The sequence below is a fragment of the Bombyx mori genome, chromosome 5, assembly GCF_030269925.1.
Source record: "Bombyx mori chromosome 5, ASM3026992v2".
In the NCBI taxonomy this organism is placed as follows: Eukaryota; Metazoa; Arthropoda; class Insecta; order Lepidoptera; family Bombycidae; genus Bombyx; species Bombyx mori.
The window spans coordinates 2,532,712-2,560,106 of NC_085111.1; the positions used below are offsets into that span (position 1 = coordinate 2,532,712).

The 27,395-nt window shown below is 35.3% G+C and overlaps 2 protein-coding genes across 8 annotated transcripts in view; both read right to left on the reverse strand.

Annotated features, from left to right (window-relative positions):
• The window catches only part of LOC105842463 (uncharacterized), a 193,485-nt gene extending 173,497 nt beyond the window's left edge, over positions 1-19,988 (reverse strand). For all 5 annotated transcript variants that reach the window (XM_062668541.1, XM_062668539.1, XM_062668542.1 and 2 more), the window contains exon 1: positions 19,158-19,988. The gene's annotated coding sequence lies outside the window, so the exon portion shown is untranslated. The remainder of the gene's footprint in view (positions 1-19,157) is intronic.
• Positions 19,989-20,363: 375 nt separating this feature from the next.
• On the reverse strand, positions 20,364-23,650 carry LOC733110 (epidermal retinal dehydrogenase). 3 transcript variants are annotated; one of them, XM_038010828.2, is made up of 5 exons: positions 22,985-23,650; positions 22,502-22,702; positions 21,958-22,287; positions 21,358-21,605; positions 20,364-21,080 (listed from the first exon to the last, which is right to left on the reverse strand). In XM_038010828.2, the coding sequence occupies exons 2-5, from the start codon at positions 22,688-22,690 to the stop codon at positions 20,888-20,890; spliced, it is 960 nt and encodes a 319-aa protein (XP_037866756.1). In that variant the 5' UTR covers positions 22,691-22,702; positions 22,985-23,650; the 3' UTR covers positions 20,364-20,887.
• Between the last annotated feature and the right edge of the window lie 3,745 nt (positions 23,651-27,395).

The following is a 27,395-nucleotide window of genomic DNA, read 5'->3' on the forward strand; positions in this document are numbered from 1 at the left end:
CTTGCTCGCCCACCAGCCCTGGTGAAACTAGAAAGACTACTAAGACCGGGCCACTAGTAATCTTTTAACCATAAAAAAGGATGCCTGACCGTTTCTCATTCATAATAATTTATTAAAACAGATATATCGGATATCATTAAGCAGTTTCTTGCACTGCATGCAATGTATGTATCATGATACTTAGTACAAATCAGCTGACGTACGGGGTCAATGGCCTCGCGTACCGCAGTGAGGCCGCCGCCAGCTGTCTTCGCTTGGTTTTGCGTGTTCACTAAATTTGCAGTATACATCTATATAAAAACGGGCAAATAAAACAGTTCAATACCTTTTTCTCTTTTATTTGTCGATATTTTTAAAGATGCAGAATGCGGGTAGAACTACATGTGGGTACTATTGGAAGCTCAATAATTTACATGTTAAATCCGCCGTCTTATTTAATGTAAAGGTTTCAATCCGGTCAACGTTCTCGTCGAACCCGTCGCTTGCGACGAAGGACTCGGTGAGTAAATTAGCCCACAGACACAGCCCACTGAGTTTCTTGCCTGATCTTTTCAGTGGGTCGCGTTCCCGATCCGGTGGTATATTCTGCGAAGCAGTGTTCTTACTAGGATTAATGTTAGTAACAATGCCAGGTTTGAGCCCCGTGAGCTCACCTACTAGTTAAGGCTACGCTGAAATGGTATCTCAAGACCATCAGCTTAGGCAGGAAAAAAAAAGTTTCAAATTCAACTCCCCTACATTCAGCAACTTGCCCTTCGGAAACCTACATACCTCAAATACATCAGATCAAACAAAGATACTGACTACCAACCGGGAGTTGAATCTAGACCATGAGGTACAATAATCAAAGTTCACTTAAATTCATTTAAAAAAACTTAATTTAAACGTATTGTTACGTGTATAACCTAAATCTTATGTCATATTCATCTTCTCAACACGTATCTACACGTATCTATTATCTTCTAGTATCTTCTCAACACATATCTATCTTTCAACAAGTATCTAGACAATGGAGTGAAGCAATTTGATTTTGATTATATTTCGACCTTGAAATGGAGTCGTACAACCAAATACATCCATCTCTGGAACAATCAAATTAAACCGAGATAGTTCACATCCCAGTATATTACGACTCTCGTCGTGGCAACTAGCACTTGGAAATGTAGACGATTGTTATACATGCGTCCTCGGGAGACGTACGAACCGCCTCGTTTCCTGCAAGAGACAGCCACGTCAACGTGAACAGACCCTTATGAATACAAAATCATCGTTTTGTATTCAATAAAGGTTACGCAATAAACAAAACGTTTATTTGATATATGCTAATGTGATTATTTAAGGCGATATGTAATTCGAATCACAATAGACGTCCTTGTGCAGACTTTAATTAATTATCAATTTGAACCTATTAAAATGCTCATGAAATTTCTTGGTATGGACGTTTTATTGGGTTGAAAACATCGGACAAAGATCAGTTTAGATTTATTGGAAGCAAATCTAAGTTCCACGATAACCGCTTTAGAGCTTAGTCCCAAATAATGCTCCCATTATGCCATTTTAAAGTAGTCGTTCATTAAGGTTTGATTGGTCTCTCCTTTCTTCCAGGGTAATAAATTCTTCAGGGTGGTAACTTCAAACTTAGCTTCGTCATACCCAATCAAGGTATCAATATTACCATAACTCAAAGCTCATCAATTAATAAACAATACCAAAATATGTACACGTTTGAAAAACACAGCATTTCTTTTTGATAAAAAATAAAATAATGTATCGGTTTGTATGCTGTTTTGAAATTATTGAAGCTCAAGAAATTCGATCCTTCAATAAATATTAAAAGCGGTCTCCTTCGAGGATTTTGTTTCGTAATATAGGAATACCTTTCGGAGTGATGTATATGACGGTTGGTATGTTTTTCGGAATTATGTTGTATAGAATTTATTTGGTTTTGGCAACATTGTTAGATTATTGTTATATTCATTTAGTTTGATTTATTTTACAGAAGCATGAAATGTAAGCAGACTTATAACCATCAAATTATATTACAGCAAATTCATGGCATTGTGATGAAACTAGGTATAATTGTTATTGGCACCCTAAAAAGTTTTCTAAGTTGGTATCATCAACGAAACCGTAGGTGTTGATTCAACTTGAATCCACTTGAATCAGCCTTCGATTTCTAAGTATGTAATTAAAACTCTTTTTATTTTACATCGATTTTGCATCTTTTAAATGTTCTAAAAAAATCTAAATCGCACTCAGTACTAACATTAATTGAAAAATCCTTTTTTTAGCCAAGCCTGTCATGTCCTCAATTAATCTCAATTACACCGCTCGCGAAACGATTATTACAAACAAATGACGCCATCATAAATGTTTAAACAAAAACAAATTATGAACAACCGGTATTCCGCGCTGTGAATTTAAACAATATCTCTCCGGTTCAAGGGGAGATTCCACAGTCTCGTCTCCGGGAATCATATTATTCCGTGTAACTCCTACGATGGGTTTATTAGACGTTATATTTTATCGCCGACGTCTCAAGGGAAACGCCACCTGTTCTAATATTTCCCTACATTTACTTTTAAAGCCGTATACTTGCGCAGAAATGGCTTCTCTGTCGACGAATTTCGGGGTTGCTCGATCGGGGGGTCGAGGGTTGGTCTTATGTCGTTATGGTCTTACGAAAAATATATTCTAGTACATTCACGAATACTGTATTATATAGTGTGTACAATAGTTCTTCATTCGCGAGCTATACATTCCGTGAATATGCCGCGAATACAGAAACCAAGAAAATGATTTTTACTGGTGGTAGGACCTCTTGAGTCCGCACCGGTAGGTACCACCACCCTACCTATTTCGGCTGTGAAGCAGTGAAGTTTCGATTTGAAAGGTGGGGCAGCCGTTGTAACTATACTGAGACCTTAGAACTTATATCTCAAGGTGGGTGGCGCATTTACGTTGTAGATGTCTATAGACTCCAGTAACCAGGTGGGCTGCGAGCTCGTCCACCCATCTAAGCTACAAAAAATAATAATGAAAAAGCGCGTTTACAAAGGATATTCGGATAGATATGTAGGACAGGGACACATTGGAATACTTTTTTTCAATGTGTATGTACCGATGTACCCATTAGATCCGCGAATAAAGGAAGCGCCAATAAGGAGCGTTTACTGTATGTTAATGATAACATTTATTTATAAATACGTCTTTTTTTCTTATAATTTCAGTAATTACGGTTTTTCGAAACGCACGTTTAGGTTTCTCGAAAAGACTTTATCACAAAAATGTAACCAACATTTTAATTAATATATGTCAAATTAGAAAAAAATACATAGTTTTAGAGTTAAATATGCAGATATAAATCTTCAAAGAAAGCGACAGGATTAAAAAATATTTAAAAGACTCTATCTCTTGGGATGCTATTTAGTTGCTTCCTCGACTATTATTACAATTAAATCTAATCTCTAATACATATTTGAAGAGCGTAAAGTAGTGTTCAAAGTTATTTATGTTTTTCGTCAAGATCGGTCATTGAATCAAAAGATATTCACTGAGAACCTAATAAAGTCGCGCGCTGCTCCACTAAAGTATTGGTAGTTACTTAAGTGCGATGTATAAATATATAATGATATGCATATTTACATATTTGTCCAGGTCGTTGATTTAAAGAGCTGACTCATCGAAATTAAACGTAGTACATTTAATCACTTACAAATTATTATTATCTATATTTATTTAAAATCTTTTTTTTTATTGCCCTTGTAGGCAGACGAGCATACGGCCCACCTGATGGTGAGTGGTTACCGTCGCCCATGGACTTCAGCAATGCCAGGGGCAGAGCCAAGCCGCTGCCTACCGCTTAATACTCTCCACAAGCCTCTTTTAAAGAAGAACAAGTCATAGCGCTCGAGAAATACCGTGGAGGGGCGCTCATTCCATAGCCGGATGGTACGTGGCAAAAAAGACCTCTGGAAACGCACTGTGGATGACCGCAGTGGCTCCAAGTAGTATGGATGAACTCTACTCCGGTGGCGGGCGGTGCGATAGTAAAAACGAGATGATGGTATCATCTCTAATATTTCCTCAGAGCACTCCCCATGGAACATACGGTACAAAATACAGAGGGAACCGAAATCCCTCCGCAGATCCAGAGGTTCCAAGAGGTTTCAAAATAATTACACAATATTTTTTTAAAAAGGTATTGAAAATACAAATTTTAAAAAACACTATATAAAAATAGATTGCCGCTGATGGCGGTGTTTACGACACAAGTCACCAGTAATTAGGACTCCAAAATGAGGAACCTTCTCACAATACGCGCAGTATCGAGGATAACTGCCTTCTGTATCAGGCCCCTAACCCAGCTGGATAACGAAAGTTTCTTAAGGTGTTGATCGAAACTTTTCGCTATCAAGCCGTGCGCCGACACAACTATTGGAACAATGATGGTTATTCAACCATCGCCATTGAAATCAACATGCTATATGGCGGTAGTCTCGTGGGCCAGGTCTAAATACTTTATTTAGTTGTCCTTTTCTGCCTTCACGAGGTTCTCGTCATGAGGAATGGTGACCCCAACCAACACTGCTCGACGCGCAGACCGATCTATTATCACAATATCAGGCTTATTGGAAACAATATACCTATCCGTGATAATAGATCGGTCCCAGTAGAGAATAATATGACCATTTTCAAGAACTGGTCGAGGTTGGTATTGGTAATAAGGAACAGCAGAATCAAGAAAGCCATATTTCAGAGCAAGTTTAGCAGAGCAGATGGATTATTATTATTAAAAGTCTATTCAAAATTTAAGCACGTTTGCACTCTAAGACACTGATTCCTACATTACATGTCTATCCGATATACGTAATAATTTATTACTATAAGTTGCGTTGTAGGTTTTTAAGTAAACCTTGGTCGCAAACCACAAATAGAAAAAGAACTATAGTTTTTATGACAATTACATATCCTTATATATAGGTATATATTTCTTCTTCGCGTGTGTTTGTCACTGAACGCCTCCTAAGCGGCTAGACCGATAAGATGGCATTTGGGTGGCACACTGAATGGTTTAGATTCACAAATCAGCCTGGCAGATGGCGCTGCAGTCGGTATGTTATTTACCTTTCCTAGAAATAATTTAGATGGCAAAACAACGTTTGCCGGGCCAGCTAGTCTATGTTATAATAATAACTATCTAAGTAAACGAAATCACGTCCGAGCTGGTGTAAAGTGGTTATGATATAGAGCAAATATATAGTTTTATTACTTACACGTTAATATTAGGATTTTGATAAATATCTTAATTTTCAATTACATTATTTTCTTTAAAAACAGACCGTATCAAGCTTGAATTATTATTGCGCTACGCACAAAATATTAAGTTTTACGATTGAAGGCTAATATTGCGAGCGGGGCTTATAATTCCGTTGTGACCCTTTGCCCGGAAAACGTTAAATCTTTTACATCATCTTTGTGCGCAAAATGTAATTGTTGCAGACTACGCAACGACATTAAAATGGAAACGGAGCGTTGCGATGTCGCGATTCGGTACATCATCGCCTCTACGACCCTTTAAGTACATCCGTTTCGAAGCATAAATCTTTAAAAATGCGACCAGCCTGAGGATTCATTTAATTTACTTTGAGAACGGCTTCCACTTATAAAACGTCGGGAGGTAGGCAACTATTAATCTTAAGGATGTTTCCTGAAACAATTTATTACGTGGAACGTTAAACGCTGGCTCAACGAATTGGGTCTTGGAGATTACGTGGGTCAGAACGTTTTAATGTTAACAAACGAAGGAATTGTATTATGTTCGGTACGTGTTGCGTTAACGACGACTCTGGAAGGTTCTTGAGGCTTTCTTCGATGATGATGGACAGGTCGGACAGCTGACGTGGGGCCTTTTACTAGCGACGGTCTACCTCGAGCACCGGGCTCTTAATAGAATCTGATGTAATGCGCAAGTCATCTATGTATAATTAAAGTTTGGCGTGTAAAACTTTGCAGGAAACCGAAACCGTTTTCGTTGGGGCTGTCGTGGGTACGGGATTAATAGCTCAGCCGGGTTCAGTTCATCATTTGGCGAGTTAATGAACTGAACTATTGAGTGAGGTTCGAACGTTATTAGTGTATTGTAAATGTTTGGTACTTGGTCGGTTTAAGGCTATGGACCATGACAGATTTTAAATTCATGACTTTCCATCGTTTCTTGTAAAATTATGTTAATACTATTACAGTTGAGCCATTGGTGTTTAGCCTCGCTTGATTTTCTAACTCAAACATCGGCAGGGGTTAAATTACTTTAATCTGAATCGCGAATAGCTTTGGAAAAGTTTCGATTGCTGTACATTCGTCAAGCCAGACCAAACATATATTGGTAAACATGTTCAAATTGGCCAATAGTGGTCGGCATTCGTCTAGTTCGTAGCACGAGGCTTACAATTCGCCTATTCTCTCGTCGATCGAGGCTCGACCAAAATGTTTCTAGCTTTACGCAAGAAATATGAAATATGATCACGATTTATAGTCAGCCATCATTAGTCGTATACCAGTATGTTTTTTTTTATTGCTTAGATGGGTGGACGAGCTCTACCTTTCGATTGCTGTGCACCAATCTGTCGTTCTTTCGCACTCGTCAAGCCAGACCAACAAACATTGGTAAACATGTCCACATTGGTCAATAGTGGTTGGCATTCGTCTAGTAATCTAGTTCGTAGCACGAAGGTAAGGTCTCAAGTATAGTTACATATATGTATCAGCGGCAAAGATTTCCGAGATTCCAGAGTGTTGATAAATAAGTAGTATATCGGTGAAATTAGTGCTTTAGAATATTATACTAAAGCAATATTGTAGGTTATTGTAGGCATGGACTATTTATCTCTGTTGTTGTTGTATGGCTTTTGGTATTTCTGATGTCCATGAGCGACAGTGAGCACTTGTCATCAAGCTTGTCTGCCTGCAACAGCAATAAAAAAACCTTTATTTGCTGTAAAAGACAAGGTTTATGTAACAGCATGCGTTGCCTAGTGGGTAAAACACTATGAGTGGTGCGACTGTGACATGGTTTCAAATCTTCTTTTTCTTGTTCTTATACCACATTACGTGGGACAAGGGCATCATGTTCTCTTATTATGCTGCATAAAGATTTGACGCGAATTTCATGGCCGGCCGAAAGCCTGACGTCAACCCTCCTTAGGTTATATATGTCTCCAGAAGTATATTCATTGCAAAGCGCAGTCTTTCTTTTTGACGTTATTAGAAGTATGATTAGAAGCTCCTTTATTATTGTGTCAATCAGTCGAGATCTTAACGTTTATCATTGATTCTAATTGTGATTTCTGAGCATTCAGACTTGACCCTCTTCAAACTATAAAAAGGGTTCTAAGCGACAACCAGCCGCTCAGACCGTCTGCTCACATTGCTGCTGTCCACGAGAATCGGAGACTACTAACCAATAGAAGGAACCTATGCCCACCTAGCTGCAGCTATAAAAAAATGACTGTGTGGTCTGTATGGTTTAAAATTGAACAAAATCAGCGTTTCAATGCAATCTCTACCGTACTGTAAATTGATTATGAAATCATTAACATCTAGCTTCACTTAACTTCACTAGCTTTGGATTCGATCCCCTTCAATGCATTACCGGCACGTCTGCTCGTTTCGTTTTCGCTTTACAAAAATATTTATCTTAAATTAAAACTCCGGGCCGAAGTATAATATTAAATTATGAAACGAAATAAATATTAAAACGAAAAATCCTCGAGGAACGCAGTAAGTAATAAGGGATGTAATTAAAAGCTGATTACAAGGTAATAAATAGCAAAAAATGCGCTGTCGAGTCTAATCTAGGCAGTATGCTCAGAGAAGCGTTGGTATATTAAGCGTACTAAGAAATTTATGAAGATTGAATTAATTAACACAATTTTCCCTTGAAAAATGTTTACTAAATTTCTCTTTGGACTCTCATCACTGTATTACGTATTTTGTTACTTTTAAAAGGAAAAAGAGTAAAGGGTCTCACAGGATACCACGTGGTTAGTACATAGCAGAACCCATATATACGTAATGTCTACCGTCGTTGTGCAATAGGATAATTGGAATAACTCAAAATTCAAACCAAAAGTGATGAATGAATTATCATAGAAATAACCAGGAAGCTGATAACGACCGTAAGCATTTTTTTATTTCGTTAATATGCACTCAGGCTACAGCATATATATTTGCTTCCAGGGTAGGGTATTCCAGCTCACACATGAAGCTATTAATAGGATTTTATTAGCTTCAGACGTATGTATGTTAGTATGTAACGGAATCTTTGATTTTGACCCCCTTCATAACGTCGGATTCACTCGAAATTTGCTATACGATGACAATTCAATATTAAAACAAATATTGAAAAAATTTAAGTTCAACTAAAAAATTAAATATAAATAAAAGTTTAAAAAAGTAACAAAAGGCGCTTTTATATAAAATCCAAATAAAACATAGAAAATAAATTTTATTAAATTTGAATTAAAAATAGTGTAAGGAAAAATGAGTTTATTGTAAAAAAAAGCGTGGGTGGAGCGCATGTTATCAGTAGTTATAAATATTTTATGAGCAGATATGAATTATTTTGATAATATCCTGAAAAGCACCCCACGCTTCTTTACAATAAAATCATTTTTTCTTACACTATTTTTAATTCAAATTTATTTTCGATTTTTTAGTTGGATTTTCCATAAAAGCGTATTTTGTTAGTTTTTTTAATCTATTATTTATTTTAACTATTAGCAGCTATTTTACTGCAATTTCTGTTTTTGCTTCAAGTAAGCGCTTAACTTAGTAACATTCAACATTTACGTAAATCTATGATTGTATAAATACTAATTAAACTTTATAAAACAACAACAACAACAACAACAAAAAATTAACACAACGTTGCTTCTTCAAAAGTCTTTTCTCCGTCGGTGTGTTCAGAGTTAATCAGACGAACAATCTACCAGCTCACGGCCTTTGAATTACCAACACTTTGTGTTTGTTACAAAAGAAACTTCAAAGAGCGAAAAAATGGCGCGCATCTCTCGTGGTAGCTCATTCAAATTGATTACCGAGTTACGAACAATGCACTTAGCCTAGATGGTATTCGAATTCTGATCTCCAGGTAAGCGGAAGAATAGATTTAATAGATATCAATGGAGAGCTCGCTTCCTCAAAGAAAATAGGCCGGGGTCGAATTCAATAAGCGTTTCCACTGGATTGGGGTAATATCATTTTTCTGCGTTATCATCTGACTTCCGTTGTTTTATCTTTTCAGAAGGCTAATACTTTGAGATGAAAGGTTTTTAAATGTACGTTCTGTTTTGACTGGGATTTCCCTAGATGTTTGGGATATAAGGTAGATAGGACGTAAAAAACAAATGTTCCACCCACACACACACACACATGCAGGCACAACACACAAAACCTAGACATTCACACATGCACATACAATGGCTTAACCCAAATAAACACAATATATCGAAATTATACAATCAGCGTTTTTCTTTTTAATACGTTTTTATTAGCTTCATACGTATGTTAGTTACATACTAATATAATAGTAGAAAAATAAATAATAGTTTAAAAAAACAAAACCACATTTTTGTAGATAATCCGACTAAAAAATAGAAGACAAATTTATTGTAAAAACCGTGGGGTGCTTATTAAGATATTATCAAAATGATAATCCCTCTATCTGTCAATAAAATATTTATAACTATGTATTGACATCATGCACCCCACGCTTTCTTTACAATAAATTTATTTTCTATAAACGCGTGTTATTTAGTTATTTTTTTTATTATTATTTTTATGTTTTGTTATTGACTAGACGCCATTGAAAACTATGGAGTCGCAAAGTTGACTGCTAAACAAACAGGTCGGCGTCCAAGCCGTGGTTTTAATTACCGATGTACCTTGTTCTCGTTAGAACAATGTGTCCGCGATATAGGTCAACCCGGACCGGTCTAGATGTCTATTATAGCATTTGAAGTATGATGGCAAATGTGAACAAGTCATTTAGTGACTTCTCTATATTTTTAGTTTATTTTCATTGGAAGATCTACTCTTTCTTCGTTTTAAATTTTTTTTGAACCAAAGTTTGCCTTCACCCCAATCTCTATTTCTCATCTCCGCCCGCACGAGTCTTCCAAAATGGCGTTTGAAGTAAAAGCCTATGGAAATCTCAGTTCGGATAACCATTGCCCAAGTATGTTTGTTAGGCCGTCGTACTCGTGAAGTCTAGTAAAGAAAACCCCTACCCTTCCTAGTAGATATAGTTATATATAAATAATTATTATTACTAATATCAATTAGTAGTTACTTTAACGATGTTGTTTATTTTCTATTTTGACCACTCCTAATAAGTAAATTAAAAATTACTAAAAAAAAAAGGTTGTCCGACCGCTATGACATGTCCTTCTTCAAACGAGGCTTATGGAGAGTATTAAACGGTAGGCAGCGGCTTGGCTCTGCCCCTGGCATTACTGACGTCCATGAGCGACGGTAACCACTCACCATCAGCTGGGCCGGACGCTCGTCTATATACGAGTCCTATACGGCAATAAAAAAGGGTGAAATCCATCACTTGAAATAATGAATTTTTGTTTGCTAACCGTACGTGCTCTCACGCCTACATTGACGCGTATACAGATTGGTCACTCACACAACTATGGGCGGCGCGCAGTCTTAATTTGCAACAACTATAATATAAGTTTAAGTTTATAGTGTTCAGTTTTAGTCGGTAATGGCCAAAGTACGGCCTTCGTGCCTTCAATCTTGGAAGCAATTTAATCAGACTCGCCGACAGCACCTTTGCGTTAGGCGAAGTCGTAATTACCTAACTATGAGACTTGCATTTATTAAAGTCTCACAAATAAATGTGACATTGGGATTGAGTTCTTTTCTACTAGAAAACAGCAGTGCAGGCAGCAATTTGTTTGTGCCCCTGGCATTGCTAAAGTCCATGGGCGACGGTAGCCACTCACCATAAGGTAGGCCGTATGCTAGTCTGCCTACAAGGGCAATAAAAAAAATTTAAAAAAAAATCTGAAAGTACAAAGATATTGTTGTACTATCACGCGGGGTGTACAAATCGCACCTTTAGAGTTATAGACCTATTTCAAAATTTTTGAATATCGACTTTATATAAAAAATGGGCCTAGAACGACCCTTTCCATCGACTGTTATGAATCAAATGACCAAGAATAGTTTAAAAAGAGACAAACTTATCCAATTGTCCCTTTCACTCCGTTCCCTTCCTCTACGCCTTTTCGGGTTGAAAACATTATTAGACGTTTTCCAAAAAAAACACATTTTTTGGCTTGGGTCTCTATAACTCTACAGGTGCGGAGGAAGACAGACCGAATAAATTTACATATGTCTTCACAAAAACAATCTATTCTATAATATACTATTTCTGTTTATCTATACTATACTATTTCTTATATAATCTATACTATTTCTGTTTTAAAATTTCTTCTAGATATTTTTGGTCCGTCATTGTCACGAACAGCGACGTAAATACCGCTACGATGCCCCTAAGCGTTTCGAAGAAAAACAAAACAATGCTATAAATATGAAAAAAAAACCTTTTACAACAAATAATTGCACAAGGAAATTAATGCCTTTTCCCGGAGGCTACCTACGCTTGTAAAGATGGATTCTGAGAGTACCCAGCCGTTTCGCCAAGCGTGGAATAAGACCGGAGCGTAATGGGCTTATTCAAATTTAACTATGGAAAAAGCGCGGTTAGAAAAGGATCGTGGACTGCCGAACACCTGCGACTGCTTCGGCTCGTAACTCAAAAGTCTACTCGACGTTGGATAATTTCGTTCTCATGAAAAACGTTTCAAACTGATATTATTACGAACAAACAGACAAAGCCGAATAAATGATTGATATTTTTTCTTTTATTAGAAAATCTTCTGAGTAATCACTTAAGATAGACAAAACACTTGCCCATTGGGTTTTTCTTTACTCAATCGTCGCTCGCTTCTATTAACGATCTCTATACATCGTTGATAGCCCAGGGGATATCGTGAAAATGTCTGATATATTATCTATGGTGAGAAATTAAATAACTAAATGGCTTAACAGTCTCTTTACCGGGCCATAAAATCTTTAAAAAAAAACTAAACCAAGTCTTTTTTTCTGAAATAAAAAGAAACATTAATTTCGTGTTTTTATGCGCATTCTTAACATAATTCTGTTTTATATTCAAAAATCCACTATTTGGTTCATTTGTGAATTCATACCATTAAATTTTCAATTTCATTTACTTCTAAGCTTCTATAAATTGTTTTTGGCGGTTAGCATGGACTCTTTCATCCATCTGCACGATAAAAAAATCACACAAATATAATTGTCTGTTTTTCATTCATCGTTTTCCTATTCCATGCATTCGGCCAATATCTATAACAACACTAGCTGACCCGGCTAACGTTGTTTTGCCATATACATTATTTCTAGAAAAGATAAATAACCTAGATACCGACTGCAGCGCCATCTGCCGGGCTGATTAGTAAATCTAAGCCATTCTCGAATCCATCTGAAGGTACACAGAAAATTTCATTAAAATCGGTCCAGCCGTTTAGGAGTTCAGTGACAAACACACGCACAGAAGAAATATATATATAAAGATATCAGACCACGTACCGGATACGTTAAATCCAGACTAGTGAAAAAATTCCGAGCGTAATTTTATTATTTCAGTATAGCCACAACGATACTTGTTACGTTATTATAAAAATTTAACAGAATTTTATTTGAGTCACTCTAATACAGTAATTCAAACCGAGCTGCCACAGGACGAAGCGAGAAGATGTCAGTGTAAAACGCATCATCTTTCACTAAATATGTAAATATGTCACGTAACAATACGTAATTTTAACAATATTTTCATGTCACAGGAATTTACGTTTAAAACCATAATATAATCATCATATGTATATATATGTACCTATTGGAAATCTGATGAATATTAACCTTTTGTGGAGATTCGCAGACCTCACCCTGTTTTAATGAAAACAATGACATAGACAAAGATGGACGACATATTGAAGGAAGAAATGTTATTTGATTTAAGCGACATTTTACCAACTTTACAGCAGAGCCATTTGAAGTTTAAAATTTGGAAAAAATATCATAACAAAAAACTTCTTTAGCTATACGAATGGAGTAAGCTTAATTGAAGTTCAATTAGAAACATCGAACTGTTGATAATAATACAAAAAAAAACGCACCTTTAATTACAAAGATAAATGTGGCGTATTAAGCGAAATGTCGCTTAAAACGCCACACGCCTTTTACCCCTCGATATGGAATGCTACGCCACAACTTAATCATGTTACCTAAGTATAATTTTCGCGCATATGCAATATACGTACATATTTATATACATAAATATGCTGCATCAGTACATTCCGCATGACCAGTGACCTGCAAACATAAGTTCTAGAAACATACGGATTACCAACGTATCATGACTTCCACTTTCGTGACTGATCGGAAAATTACAGTTTACCGCTGCGTAGATCGCGTGTGGTATGTTCCATCCATCACGTCGCAAGCAGAATGAGTTTTTCAATCTTCATTTAAATACATGTTTGAATAATATAATGGGTTTCTAATTAAAATAGGTGTCTAAGATCCGACTCTGACTGTTGCGCTGTTCCAGAGGTTTGTGGGCGCACTGTGCTTAGTGCGAGTTTTTTAACGTTCTCGATAGCGAAAAAGTTACCTCAAATTTCTATGCCCTACCTACTTATAAGTTATGTCGCTGCTAAGAGCGTGTCTTGTGAATTAATTAGACATTATAATTTGACTGATTGAACTACTTTATTTCGTTTCTTCGACATTACCCAACGACGCCCACTATTAGAAGACCAGGCATTATGGACTCTGCTCTGCCGCCGTTATGTATATATTTAAACATATATAGGTATGATGTATGTCAGTCTCTGGTACCTATAACGCAGGGAATCCAAATTTGCGGCCGGATGATCCTGCATAATTTGTTTCCAGTTATATATTTATTGTTATTAAAATCATAATTCATTTGCCACCAAAGCATATCTATGGTATACGCTTAATATTACGCAGAATGGCGATATCGATTCGTCTCAAGTGTATCATAGCCTCGAAAATAGACTATGCAATTGAGATGCGTAGTTTGTTACTAATCACAATTTCAAGGAAACAATCATGGATACAGAAGGTTCTGCTGAGGTCTAAACTCGACTAGACTTTTAATAAGACGCTAAACTGTATTTAAACTTGCGATACATCGTAATACGTGTTATTGGGACTTGTGTACACAAGATACAGAATACAGCTGATTAAATATTTAACTACTTATTCAAAACAACTAGATGATATGATCGTCGATGAATTTCATAGGCAACAATAATATGCGCTTTGTTTTATGCCTTTGTTTAGCTAAAATTACTAAAAAGACTCAATCATTATAAATTCTAGAAAAAATATATAGACAAACCTATCGTTCTAATTTCATCACTACTACAAACTATAATACGTTTAACTATTTTAGTATAAGACTCTGGAAGGACGTTCAGTGAATAGAATCTGGAGTTTCAGTAGAAGAAAAACTCCAGTTATAGAATGGTATTTAATTTTGTATTTCCACATATATTTCTTTATCACATTTTCCCACCATTTTATAGAAAACTATTCGCAATCATAATAAACAATTTATAAAATCATTTTGACTTGTACCAAAGAATATTGCTACAAATTTTAAATCTCATTATTCGAGTATTTTCAATCACTAAACCTGTTCACAGTTACTTTAGACAATTGTGAAATAATACATAAGCGATAATATCAATAATGTCTCGTAAATTGAGTACTTTTAACAGTTTTGTGAAGCCACACGTTAAAACCGCTTTAGTGACACATTAACTTAATGCTTATGTGAAAGTAAACGAGTTCCCCAATTACACAATTAAACATTGTCGTTGGTCAGAATCGATTTAGGATGCCACACAAATAAAACCTTTCTAACTAGTGGTATAGAATAAGTGAGTCGACTATTATCAAAGCCGGCAATGTGACTTTTGGACAATTATTGGTAAATCAGAAAAACGAATTATTGACTTTGTATTCCATTGGCAGTCACAAAACTCTTCTGAACGACATCTTAGATAAATAACAGGTTAAGTATTAACCTTTATTTAATGCAGGTTTTGAACCGTATTCTTTGAAGGAGACGATTATATTCAAATCAATTTGTATTTTTTGTCCAAATGCACAGATTGCTACCTTTGATAATAGACGACTCAAGTGACTGTATTTTCTGAATTAATTCTTGATTGTAGAATCGAGTAAATACTTGAAAAAAAAAACTGACTCGAATCAATCGCTTGGTATTGTATGTTGAGCTCTCCATAGCTAGGCTATTTCAATTCGATGCACGGTCAAGACAGTTTTGTGTCATGTGTCTCCGTGTTGGCTTCATTTACGTCATGGCTGTGACATCACACACATAATAAGTTATGGAATATCAAGAGAGGATAGTTTCTTACCTGTTGAATACAGCAGTCTCTCGTTTAATTGTACCTCCTTTTGGTGCTCTTTGACAAAAGACACAGAGAAACGTATTTTGATCGGTAATACATTGCCTCATACTCGCCATTGTGTAGCTAAGATTAAGGCAACAGAGAAGTTCGCCTTGGACATTACGCCTTACAAAAACCATTAGAAGAGGTCTCGTTGGGCATTCTTTGAAAATGCCTCTGCCTCTCGGCGAACCTTTAGCACGACAAGATAGGCCGATTACTATCAATTCCAATCGAATCCAGAGTAAACGTTTTCTAGTACCCGCACAAGGCTAGGATATGAATGATGATGAAATTATATGTATTTTCTTGTTATGCTGCTGCATTGTTAGAGGGCTACAATATAGCTCTGTATAGAGGAATACAACAAGCACCGCCCAGTACTCTAGAATAAGGTCAGCTTATAATTTATCTAAGGCTTTAAACAGGGTTAAGTTATACTGTATATTTTTTTTTCCTTCCTAAGCTGGTAGCTTAGAGAGGCTATTCCAGCGTAACCCTAACTAGTAGGTGATCTCACGGGGCTCAAACCTGACGACGTTGCTAACACGAACCCTAGCAAGAGCCGTGCTTCGCAGAATCTACCACCGGATCGGAAACGCGACCCACTGAGAATATCCGACGAGAAACTCAGTGGGCTGTGTCTGAGAGTTAATTTACTCGTCGAGCCCTTCGTCGCAAGCGACGGGTTCGACGAGAACGGTGACCGGTGCTTGAAGTACCTAGAAGCACCGTTAGTGGATCGGGAGGATATACTGTATAACCTTTCCATTACCGAATGCATGTTTAATATACAGGATGTCCTAGAAAGAATGGATCATTCTGAAACACCTCATAGTAGAGCTATTGGGGAAACCAAATAAAAAAATTAACAAAAGATTTCTTAGGTAGTACCCAAATTAATTACCCAAATAAAAAGACTACATTTCATGATTAAAATTTAAGTTAAATTTTTACAAAAAATTACAATAGCTACTCATATGGTTTAGTGCATATCCATTGGTATAGTCCATGTATAACATATATAACATGTATAACATATATAACAACAAAAACCCTATGGATTTCATGTGTTTGTAGCTGTTTTATATTACAGGAACGCGCAGTAGTATGGAAAATTATGATTTTTGTTTGAAACACGTAATTCGGGTACTACCTAAGAAATATTTTTATTTATTTTTTTATTTTGAGTCCCCAATAGCTCTACTATGAGGTGTTTCGGGATTATCCATTCTTTCTGGGACACCCTGTATATTACTCGTATTTCACACTGAAGTTCTAATTTAGATTCTAATAATTTCGTACACATTTTAGAAACTTCATTAATATACTCTACAATTGTACAGAATCCGTATCATTTAATGAATGTATTTCGATCATAATCTCGATAAATGGTCGCAATCCTCAAAAAATGAACGTTCGACGGTCGAATTAACAATAAATTACGAACGCTAATGCTCAGTGTCATTAAGGAGCAATTAATCAAAAAACGAGGAATGGTATGAAAGCAACCGAATAACGGAGACATTTTACCAGTCACCAGAAACTCCATTAGGAAATACATTTGAAATCAATACCATAATACTCCGTTGACCAACTTTAGACAAAACATAGAATTGAGAATAAATGCTGAAGTTCTTACAAGTATTTGATCTATACTAATTTTATAAAGAGGAAAGAATTGTTTATTTGTATTGAATAGGCTCCGAAACTACTGAACCGATTTGAAAAATTCTTTCACTGTTTGGAAGCTACACCATTGACCAAGACCCGAGCGGAGCCAGAGCGGGCCGCTATGTTAAAAATATTTTTAGGCAATAATCCTTTAGATGCAGGCATTCTAAAATCAGAAACACTACTATGGATTAAAAATACTGCTTTAATAAAACCAATAAGAATTTTTGACACATCACGATTTTTTTTATTGTCCTTGTATAGGCGGACGAGCATACGGTCCACCTGATGGGGAGTGGTTATCGTCGCTCGTGGACGTCAGCAATGCCAGGGGCCAAGCCGCTGCCTACCCAGAATTTAAAATGCATATATTTATAAATAAAATGACTTTCAAAGTTGATTAAAAGCATGTAAATAATTAATGCTACTATTTTATCACAAGTTTATTATTTTTATTGTATAATTTCCTATGTACCTTATACTTGAAGAGTTTTCGTGGTGACAAACAACTAAGGTGCTATTTGTTGACATATTTGAATATTATACTACCTAGTCTATTTTTTTTTTAATTAATGTTATTTGTAATTATTTGCACAAAGAAAGAACTAACAGTGTCTTGAGGTCTAACAATTTGTTTCATTTGTGTTTTGTGCATCAACTATCATCTGTATTAATGCAAATAACTTTATAGGCTATGACAAAATCCAAATTCTCAGTGCAGAAAAGAAGTTATTTCCATGATATTGAATAATCCAATTGAAATTTAATATGTGTATAAAAAGTATTCTCTTTGTATTCTTATTCTTTCTGTTTTTATTTTTTCTAAAATATCATATGCAAAATTGAAGCTCTCAGTAACAAGGAACATCAAAAAAATAATTGATTGGTCATTTAGAATATTTATTTCAGAGCTAGCAGATTCTCTCTACTTAATTTATTCATTATTTTAATTATACATATTAGGTATGGAATAATATTTTTTTTTTTTAATATTATGGTTTCAATAAAAAGCCTCCTTTTTTTAAAGTGCACACAAAAGAACACAAAAGTAACACAAAAGAAAGGTGTAGGTAGATTACATCAGGATTCAGTTGGAAGGTCAGGTAAGGAGTAGCGGGATTGAGAGTACCTTTAATTTTCTAGTCTGAAAAAATGCAAGTAGATTTATTAATTCTGATAATTTTAATTTAATTACACAATTTAAATTGTCCAGTATATATGTAACAGTAAATTGTTTTTGTTTTTTAATATTTTTTTTACTGTATTTTTAATTTATTTTTATTATTGCTTCGAATGTACAATAAACAATTTTTTTAATTACTTATAAAAACGATATATTTTCGCCTAGTTTTTTTAATAGTAATTCAAACATCATTTTATTTTACACAACTTGTAAAAAAATAATGATAAAATCAGAAATAAATTCCTATAAGCTTTCAGCAAACTATGCAGGAAAAACCTTTACACGAACTTCAAAGTTATTCGTGTGATGATTTGAACTTCGATTTTTTTGCGTATATCGCAAGTTTAAGCAAACTTTGATCTAGGTAAGCCTCTTACGATTATACATTAATACACACCAATTCAAATTAAATTACAATACAATTAATTCTTCATGTTTTGTGAGACAATATGTTTGCAATGGAAAACCTACTGGAGCTCCATATACCTACGTACTGTGGTGGAAAGTGGTGTTTCGCGTGATTTCTAAATGGGTCACCTTGATTTTGTAATCGCTGTACGTACTTTGATATCTTTAGTTTAATATTACTTAATAAAAACAAATCAAATGATATATTTAATGTTAGTTTTCTATTATCGATCGAGAATGTTTGATGTCAGGCGATGAATGAAACGATAACTCAAAGCAATACTCACCGAAACTAGGTGCTTTTGCACCTTTGAGGAGAAGCACAATTTTCACAATAAGGTCTTAGTTAACTCTCTTAATACAATATGCTATAAGCCCAGGTTACTAGTACAAAATTAATTATATTTCGTTTTTAACAGGACAATTCACTGAAACAAATCACGAACGAGCACAAAAAAACAAGACGAAACAGACTTTTCAAGACGAAGACAGATGTCGCTCTTGTGCGAATGACACATAGACCTATATAGTTTGGTTTCCTACTTCATTGGAATGACAATATAATTGACATTTGACATATGAGTTGTATATTTTTTTATTCGATTCGTCTCTTAAATAAGCAACGGCAATGAAGAACGAACGGATATATATTCTGTACAAATACATCGTGTTATTTGAGTATGATGTAAAATGGAACAGACTCTGAGATGAAATAAAGCCTTTAGACAATCTTATAAATTGAGAAAAAAATTATTAAAATAAAATTGCCGGTAAGGAAATAATTACATAATTATGGACATTGAAACAACTATAATACTGATATGGTAAGGTATGGCGCTCGCTGTAATTCTGCGCGATACCGGTGTCATGAACCTGCTTCTACTTCGCTTCATGAGATCTAACTTGAAAGATATGAAAGTTATAGTTGAGCCAATGCGCTTAATCAACTAACACTTCGATCTTTCATCTTGCCTTCACCGCAGAGATTGGCGAGACGTGGGTTCGTGGCTGTACGAGCCCAGAAGTTTCCCTATGGTCAGTAGTTGCGAAATGATGTCATGGTTCTGGGTCATGACCAATTTTTTGTGAAAATTAAAATCGGATACGTACAGAATTGTAGACTTAATTTTTTGTATTTCATTTTCCATTATTTTTTCTGCAAAATAGTTGTTAACTTATTACTATTACCATCCTATTAACATTTTCACCACCATGATAATGAAGTGTACAGTGTATACAAGGTGTAATTTTATGTATTTCTAGTAGCTTCAGTCGAGAATATAAAATAATAAATAGTCCAATTTTCCAAAGCAGACAGTTCTTGATATGGTGTTTTGTTTAAAGACAGCTTTGATGTTAGATAAATATATGTATTACAGTAAAAATTAACATGTGACCTCACAAAAGTTTAAGAATTCATGCCGTAATTTTCTTAATAAAATTATTATCTTCATACTAAACTATTGGTACTTTTCATAAATTTACAAAATAAATTTCATTATATCAATCCTCAGGCTTCCTTTATTTCCATAATTTTCTTATCAATCTTTTTTATATAATTCATTCTATCTAAAAATAAACAACAATCTCAGTCTTATCAACACCCTTCTTGACTCAGGATTTAACAACATTAGTACTTTTAAATGAAATTTGTAGGAAACAAATTTCTTTTTTAACATAAAAAAAAATGTATTTTTTTCTTAGTAAACTATTTATAAACATATTATTACTTAAGACCAAAATAAATAAAAAAAGATGTTGAAATTGTTTGAGTTTAATTCGCTCAATAGTCTTACTGAAATAAATAAGATAATCCCTTAAATGTATATTCTTTGAATGGAACTAAAAGTAAAAAATATATATTAAAAAACTCATAAATTTTGAAAGGACCTTTTCTACGGGACAAAACTTTCTTTAATATCCTTACATTAGTAAATAATTATTTTTCACGTTATGCCATACTGTGAACAAGTCACACCGAACTCAAGTGAGTTGCAAAAGTTATCAATTAGTAACATCAAGCAAAATCAACACCTGTGTCGAGTAAGTCCCTTATTAGTACTGTTGCTCGGCGCGGTAGAATACGTAACAAATGACCAAGACATAACAAATGTTTTGGAACTGATGCTTCCGGGTAGTTCCTCCTGACGCTGTCCAGGATCGATGATGCTGCTTCTACAGGTGATATAGTCCCGAAATAGCTGGGTATCCTTCAAATGTTAAAAATTAATTTAAGCCTTGCTAATTAAGATAACAATTTATATCTTATCATATCTTAACTTTTCACGAAGATAGAAATATTTCAAGTTCAAGAGTACTGTGTAAATTGAAACTGAATAATGTAAAATTGATTGAAAGTAGATTTTGTACTGTAATAATCCATCTCCTAGGTGCCAGAAAGGTCATTAATGTATATGGGTTCTCAAAAAATTTGTTGCAATGATATTTCACAATCTATTATAAACAAAAGGCTACCATTATTCTCACCTTAATTTCACATCGTGATACTCATCATTCACGATGAAAGGATATATGTGAATCAATGTCACATGCACATTATCAATCTTATTTATTCTGAGATCCTCCATCAGCGACTCCGCTAACCCCTGCACTGCAAACTGAGCAACACTGAGCGGCATCTTATCTTTTATGTAGCTGAGACCAGCTACAGAAGTCAAAGCCACAATGTGCCCGTGGTCTCTGGTTTTCATTTCTGGTAAGAAGTTGTCTATGAGCTGAAAAAAAATTAAGCAAGGAAAATTGTGTTTTAAAAAAATATTGTAATGTAATTTATACATGTATGAGGGTATCTATATCAACTACAGAAATCACTGACTTGCTTAAATGTTAACAAAAGACCATTTCATCCAGCTGATGTAACAACTGGAAGTTAAATTTATGGAAAAAATTTAATAGTTCACTACACACAAAAAACTAAATACCTAAGTTCAAATTTTTTAGGTTTAATTAATGTTACATTATTGAACTTAGCAACCCTTAAAGATTAGCTTTTGTTCACGAGTGGCATTGATTGCAAGTGAATCAAGTGGATCTTGATGGGTCTATAGAAACAATAAAGTAACTTACCCAGAAATATGATGTCAATGTCAAATCCAATGTTTTGTGTATATCTTGAGGTGGTTGTGTCATTAAAGACCTAGGGCTGGGTATACCACAGCAATAGAACAACATGCTGACAAAACCAACATCTTTCTTAATTTGTGCTGCTAATTCTTCTATTTTCTCTCTTCTTGTAACATCACAAATGTAACTGGCTGCTGATCCACCTCTAAGTTTGATGTGGTCCACAGTATCTTCATTATTCTGATGATTGATGTCAATACACAGTACTATTGCCCCTAGATCTGCAAGTTGCATAGCTATTTGTCGTCCAACACCTCTTCCGGAGCCAATGACCTAAAATCAGTTAAGACTTTTGACGATTTTTTTTTATTGCTTAGATGGGTGGATGAGCTCACAGCACACCTGGTGTTAAGTGGTTACTGGAGCCCATAGACATCCACAACGTAAAATGCGCCACCCACCTTGAGATACAAGTTCTAAGGTCTCAAGTATAGTTACAGTTAATAAGTAATAAATAAACAAAAAATATGTTTTAAATTTATCTCACCATAGCAGTTTCCAATCTGACAGTTTTCAATGGTGGCGGTCTGAACAATTCATATGCAGCTTGAAATGTTGCGCATATTGCATTGAACACAACCCAAGCAACATCCACCATCAAAATGCAAAATGAATAGAGTCGTAGTAACATTTTGATTGGAAAAATGAAATGTAATAACACAGACAGTACATCCATTTGTTTGGATTCCTGAAAGGAAAAATAAATTAAAATAATTTACATTAAAAAAAAAAAAGAGATAGTTTAAGCCGATCCTTCGAAAAAGTATGATGAGTTGGGTGGCTTAATTTTGTTCGAAAAGATTACTAATGAATTTCAAATGAAATAGATAAAAAAGTCACCATTAGTGTTTCACAAGATATATATTTCCAAATTACCCGCGAATAACAATCGCTTATCTGAATACAGAATAAGGCACCCAACACAGTGCTTTTAATGCAAATGCCACTGCGTGCTCGAAGCGGAACTCACAGAAAACAATGAACTTTTGATAGTACCGCAGTTCGGTTATGTTATCAATACTTTTATGGAGATAACAATAGATAGGTACTTAATGCACATATGCAATGCCTTTCATGAAATATAATCATCTACAAATGACGTTGGTATGCTTTGCAAATATTTTTTTTGTGATTTAACGTTATATCTTGATAAGTAGATATTATTATTGTAAGTTTAAAATAAAATTTGATTTGTTTAGCTCGCTAAAATTTGTGTACCAATTGTAATTTTTTTTTTAAGAGATTTTATGACCTGGTAACTGAGGCCTTTAAGCCATGTCTTATTTTAATCTATATTCTTAATTTTATGAAAAATGATATTATGGAGTGAAATGAAATGAAAATGATTAATTTGAGACATTAATCAACTAGGATGAAATTAAATGAGATGATATGAGATGAAATCTAATCTCAGTAAAATGGTGGTCATTTACTAAGATTTTTCAGTGGAGTTTTTGGAGGATCCCGAGAAGTTACGTCCAGCGGCTTTGTTTCATTTTCCCACATTTGTGCACTTTCACAGATATTAAACGGTTAATAAACCACCATTATTACACATTTAAACCCGAAGAAACACTAAATAGACAAAATAAAACAAATCACACAACTTCACTCCTCGCGTTCCCGCCAAAAAGTCCCCAATTGTAATTTGCCATGTTTTACGCATAGATTAAACCACAGAACACTATTACTTCTAGCGAAGGATTAAACACTTTATATTTGAGATAATATATTGGTTTTACGTTTTACGGAAATTTATTATGTGTATAATCTTAAGTGTATAATCTATGGTACGAAGGAAAAATTGTACCAAAATTAAATTTCATTCCATATCATCTCATCTCATTTCATTTGATTTCATCCCAGTTGATTAATGTCTCAAATCAATCATCTTCATTTCATTTCATCATTTTTCATATTCATTTGCCATTTTTTCAATGGACTTTTTGAAAGATCCTAAAGAGGTTACGTACAGCGGATTTGTTTCATTTCCCCTCCCCACATGTATGCACTTTCATAGATATTAAAAAATTAATAAACCATCGTTATTTCACATTTAAACCTGAAGAAACACTAAATAGACAAAATAAAATAATTCACACAACTTCACTCCTCGCGCTCCCGCCAAATTGTCTAATATGAATATATTAACATGGATAATACACTCAATATCTAGGTAAGTTTGAAGTCGTCGTGGCCTAAAGGTTAAGACGTCTGGTGCATTCGTAATGAGCGATGCACCAGTGTTCGAATCCCGCAGGCGGGTACCAATTTTTCTAATGAAATACGTACTCAAATGTTTACGATTGACTTCCACGGTGAAGGAATAACATCGTGTAATAAAAATCAAACCCGCAAAATTATAATTTGCGTAATTACTGGTGGTAGGACCTCTTGTGAGTCCGCACGGGTAGGTACCACTGCCGTGCCTATTTCTGCCGTGAAGCAGTAATGCGTTTCGGTTTGAAGGGTGGGGCAGCCGTTGTAACTATACTTGAGACTTTAGAACTTTATATCTCTGGGTGGGTGGCGCATTTACGTTGTAGATGTCTATGGGCTCCAGTAACCACTTACACCAGTTGGGCTGTGATCTAAGCAATAAAAAAAAAACTTTTATTGGCGTTATTGTAAAGTTGCAAAAATTTCGCTATTATTTTAAATTTAAATAGTCATACAAGCACAGCTATGCTATGATTCACGACTGATATTACGGACTCAGGACGGATCATCTTCGACGAGCTGGCGGATCATCTGATTTTACAGATTACCGAAACTCAAGCTATCACAACGTGAACGCTACCACCCTTACATACCAACATACCTTGAGGTCTAAACTCTTTACTATATCGCATAACGACTGTATCGTCCATCAAATTGAAACGCATGATTTCTTCGCGACACAAATAGACAAAGGTGGTACCTACTCATTTGGGCTAAAAAAACGCCCTAACGCCGATAAATCAGACAAACATTTTAATTAAAGGACCCGCCCCGCTTATTTCTGCCGTGAAGCAGTAATGCGTTTCGGTTTGAAGGGTGGGGCAGCCGTTGTGACTATACTGAGACCTTAGAACTTATATCTCGAGGTGTATGGCGCATTTACGTTGTAGATGTCTATGGGCTCCAGTAACCACTTAACACCAGGTGTGCTGTGAGCTCGTCCACATGTCTGCAATAAAAATAAAAATAAAAGTTTACGATCACTTGGGCTGGCTAGCTCATAAGTGGTCTGCATTTCACTGAAATATATTGTTAAAATTTTGACTTTTACCTTTACCTGACTTTACCTTTGATTGACTTTACCTTTTTTATCCCATTTCATTAAATACACAAATTAATGAATTTCATCCCATTTCGCTTCATTTTTGTTTTCATATAATTCAATATTGGAAATTTTACGTGACGCGGCCCTAATGTTATTGTTCGGAGCTTTTTTAAGCAAGCTTTTCGTAAATGTCGTAGCACGATTGCAGGCATCTGTGAAATATATTTTTTGTATGGTAGCTGCATACACTGTGTTCTTACACCGGTCACTCACATGCGCACGAATACGCAAACCCGCAACTGTAGGACGACATCTGCAAATGATTTATGCAAAGTTTTCGCTGCATTCGTGGTTTTCCAAGCTGTGTCGGTTTTTTAACAGACATCAAAGCGCGCGAACCTCGAACCTTCGCGTAGTCTCCCACACATTCGCTTGCCCAGTTGCGCCGACGATTGCGAAGATAACGGACGTATCGCCATTTTCATAGTTCGCGACGTCTACTGTGTCGTGTGTGACGTTTTCATCAAAAGAAATCCCATAAAAACAGCATGACTGTTAATGATGTCTGGGAAAGAATTCAAAACTCTTTTTCTCTTCAATGTTCTATTGACGAATTAAAAAGGACGAGAAATTCGTGAGACATTCGTAAACAAGTGTGGGAGGAAGCGCAAACGGGTTCGCAAATTGAGTACCGAACCCATTTGCACAGCCGCTAGGTTTGCGAATGAATGTTTGACGGCCCTTCACATGCGCGCAAACATTCGTACAATGTACGAATATTTGCACGCATGTCAGTGGCCGGCATTACACCGGTCACTCACATGCGCACGAATACGCAAACCCGCAAGTGTAGGACGACATTTGCGAATGATTATGCAAAGTTTTCGCTGCCTTCGTGGTTTTCCAAGCTGTGTCGGTTTTTTAACAGACATCAAAGCGCGCGAGCCTCGATCCTTCGCGTAGTCTTCCACACATTCGCTTGCCCAGTTGCGCCGACGATTGCGAAGGTAACGGACGTATCGCCATTTTCATAGTTCGTGACGTCTACTGTGTAGCGTATCTTCATCAAAAGAAATCCCATAAAAATAGCATGGCTGTTAATGATGTCTGGGAAAGAATTCAAAACTCTTTTTCTTTTCAATGTTCTATTGACGAATTAAAAAGGAGGAGAAATTCGTGAGACATTCGTAAACAAGTGTAGGAGGAAGCGCAAACGGGTTCGCAAATTGAGTATGCGAACCCATTTGCACAGCCGCTAGGTTTGCTAATGAATGTTTGACGGCCCTCCAAGAATATTTGCGCGCATGTCAGTGGCCGGCATTAGGAATGATAGACTTATGATCGTACAGCCGTTGATGAAAATTAAAAAAAAACTTAAATTGACATTTTGAGTTGAAGTAAAAAAAGATTGTTTTCCATCAGGAGGTGAATGAAGTTAGGCCCTCAAAAAAATTTTTTTTTCCTGTTTTATACTTATTTTCTATTAATTCGTTTGTTCATCATTTGTTCATGATTGTTCACTGTTAATAATTGTTTGTTCTGCATTTATTTATTTAAAAAAAATATTTAAAAATATACCTACAAGTTAGCCCCTCTAATGCAATTTTTAATATTTTTTCATCCTTAATGACTCGTAAATATTCATTTTCGATTGTTCTTATATAAAACACGTTTGTTCTCTTTCGAAATTACTCGTTTTTTGTTTAATTTACTATTTTTATTAGTTGAAATTTTATTAAAATATGTGTACTGCGCATGCGTCAACTATAATGCCTAAACTTTCTACGCGGTTTTAATCGTGAAAAAAAAACCAAATATAAATCCTGAAGGAGCAATTAATTGGTATACAGTTTAATTTAAAAAATTAAAAAATAAATAAATGAAATAATGTGCCTTGGCGTTAAGTTAGACCAAATACATTTTTTCCATACTCCTACTTATCGTTATGAAGGTATAAAAAAGATAGGGAGTTCACATAGGTAATATAAACAAATAAGTAAATATGTTCATTATTTATCTTTCAAGAGTTTTTTTTTTTTTTTTTGGTCAGGAGGAAATCGCCGGACTTCCGCCCTCCCCTGGGGATGGAAGGCGGGGCATGTCGGAGTCGAACTGA

Excerpts from the sequence above, each read along its gene's own strand:
- LOC733110 (XM_038010828.2), bottom strand. The coding sequence starts at position 22,690 with ATGGATGTACTGTCTGTGTTATTACATTTCATTTTTCCAATCAAAATG. Across the intron at positions 22,288-22,501 it reads TCAGATTGGAAACTGCTATG|GTCATTGGCTCCGGAAGAGG; the intron begins GTGAGATAAATT and ends AACTGATTTTAG. Across the intron at positions 21,606-21,957 it reads CATTGACATCATATTTCTGG|CTCATAGACAACTTCTTACC; the intron begins GTAAGTTACTTT and ends ATTTTTTTTCAG.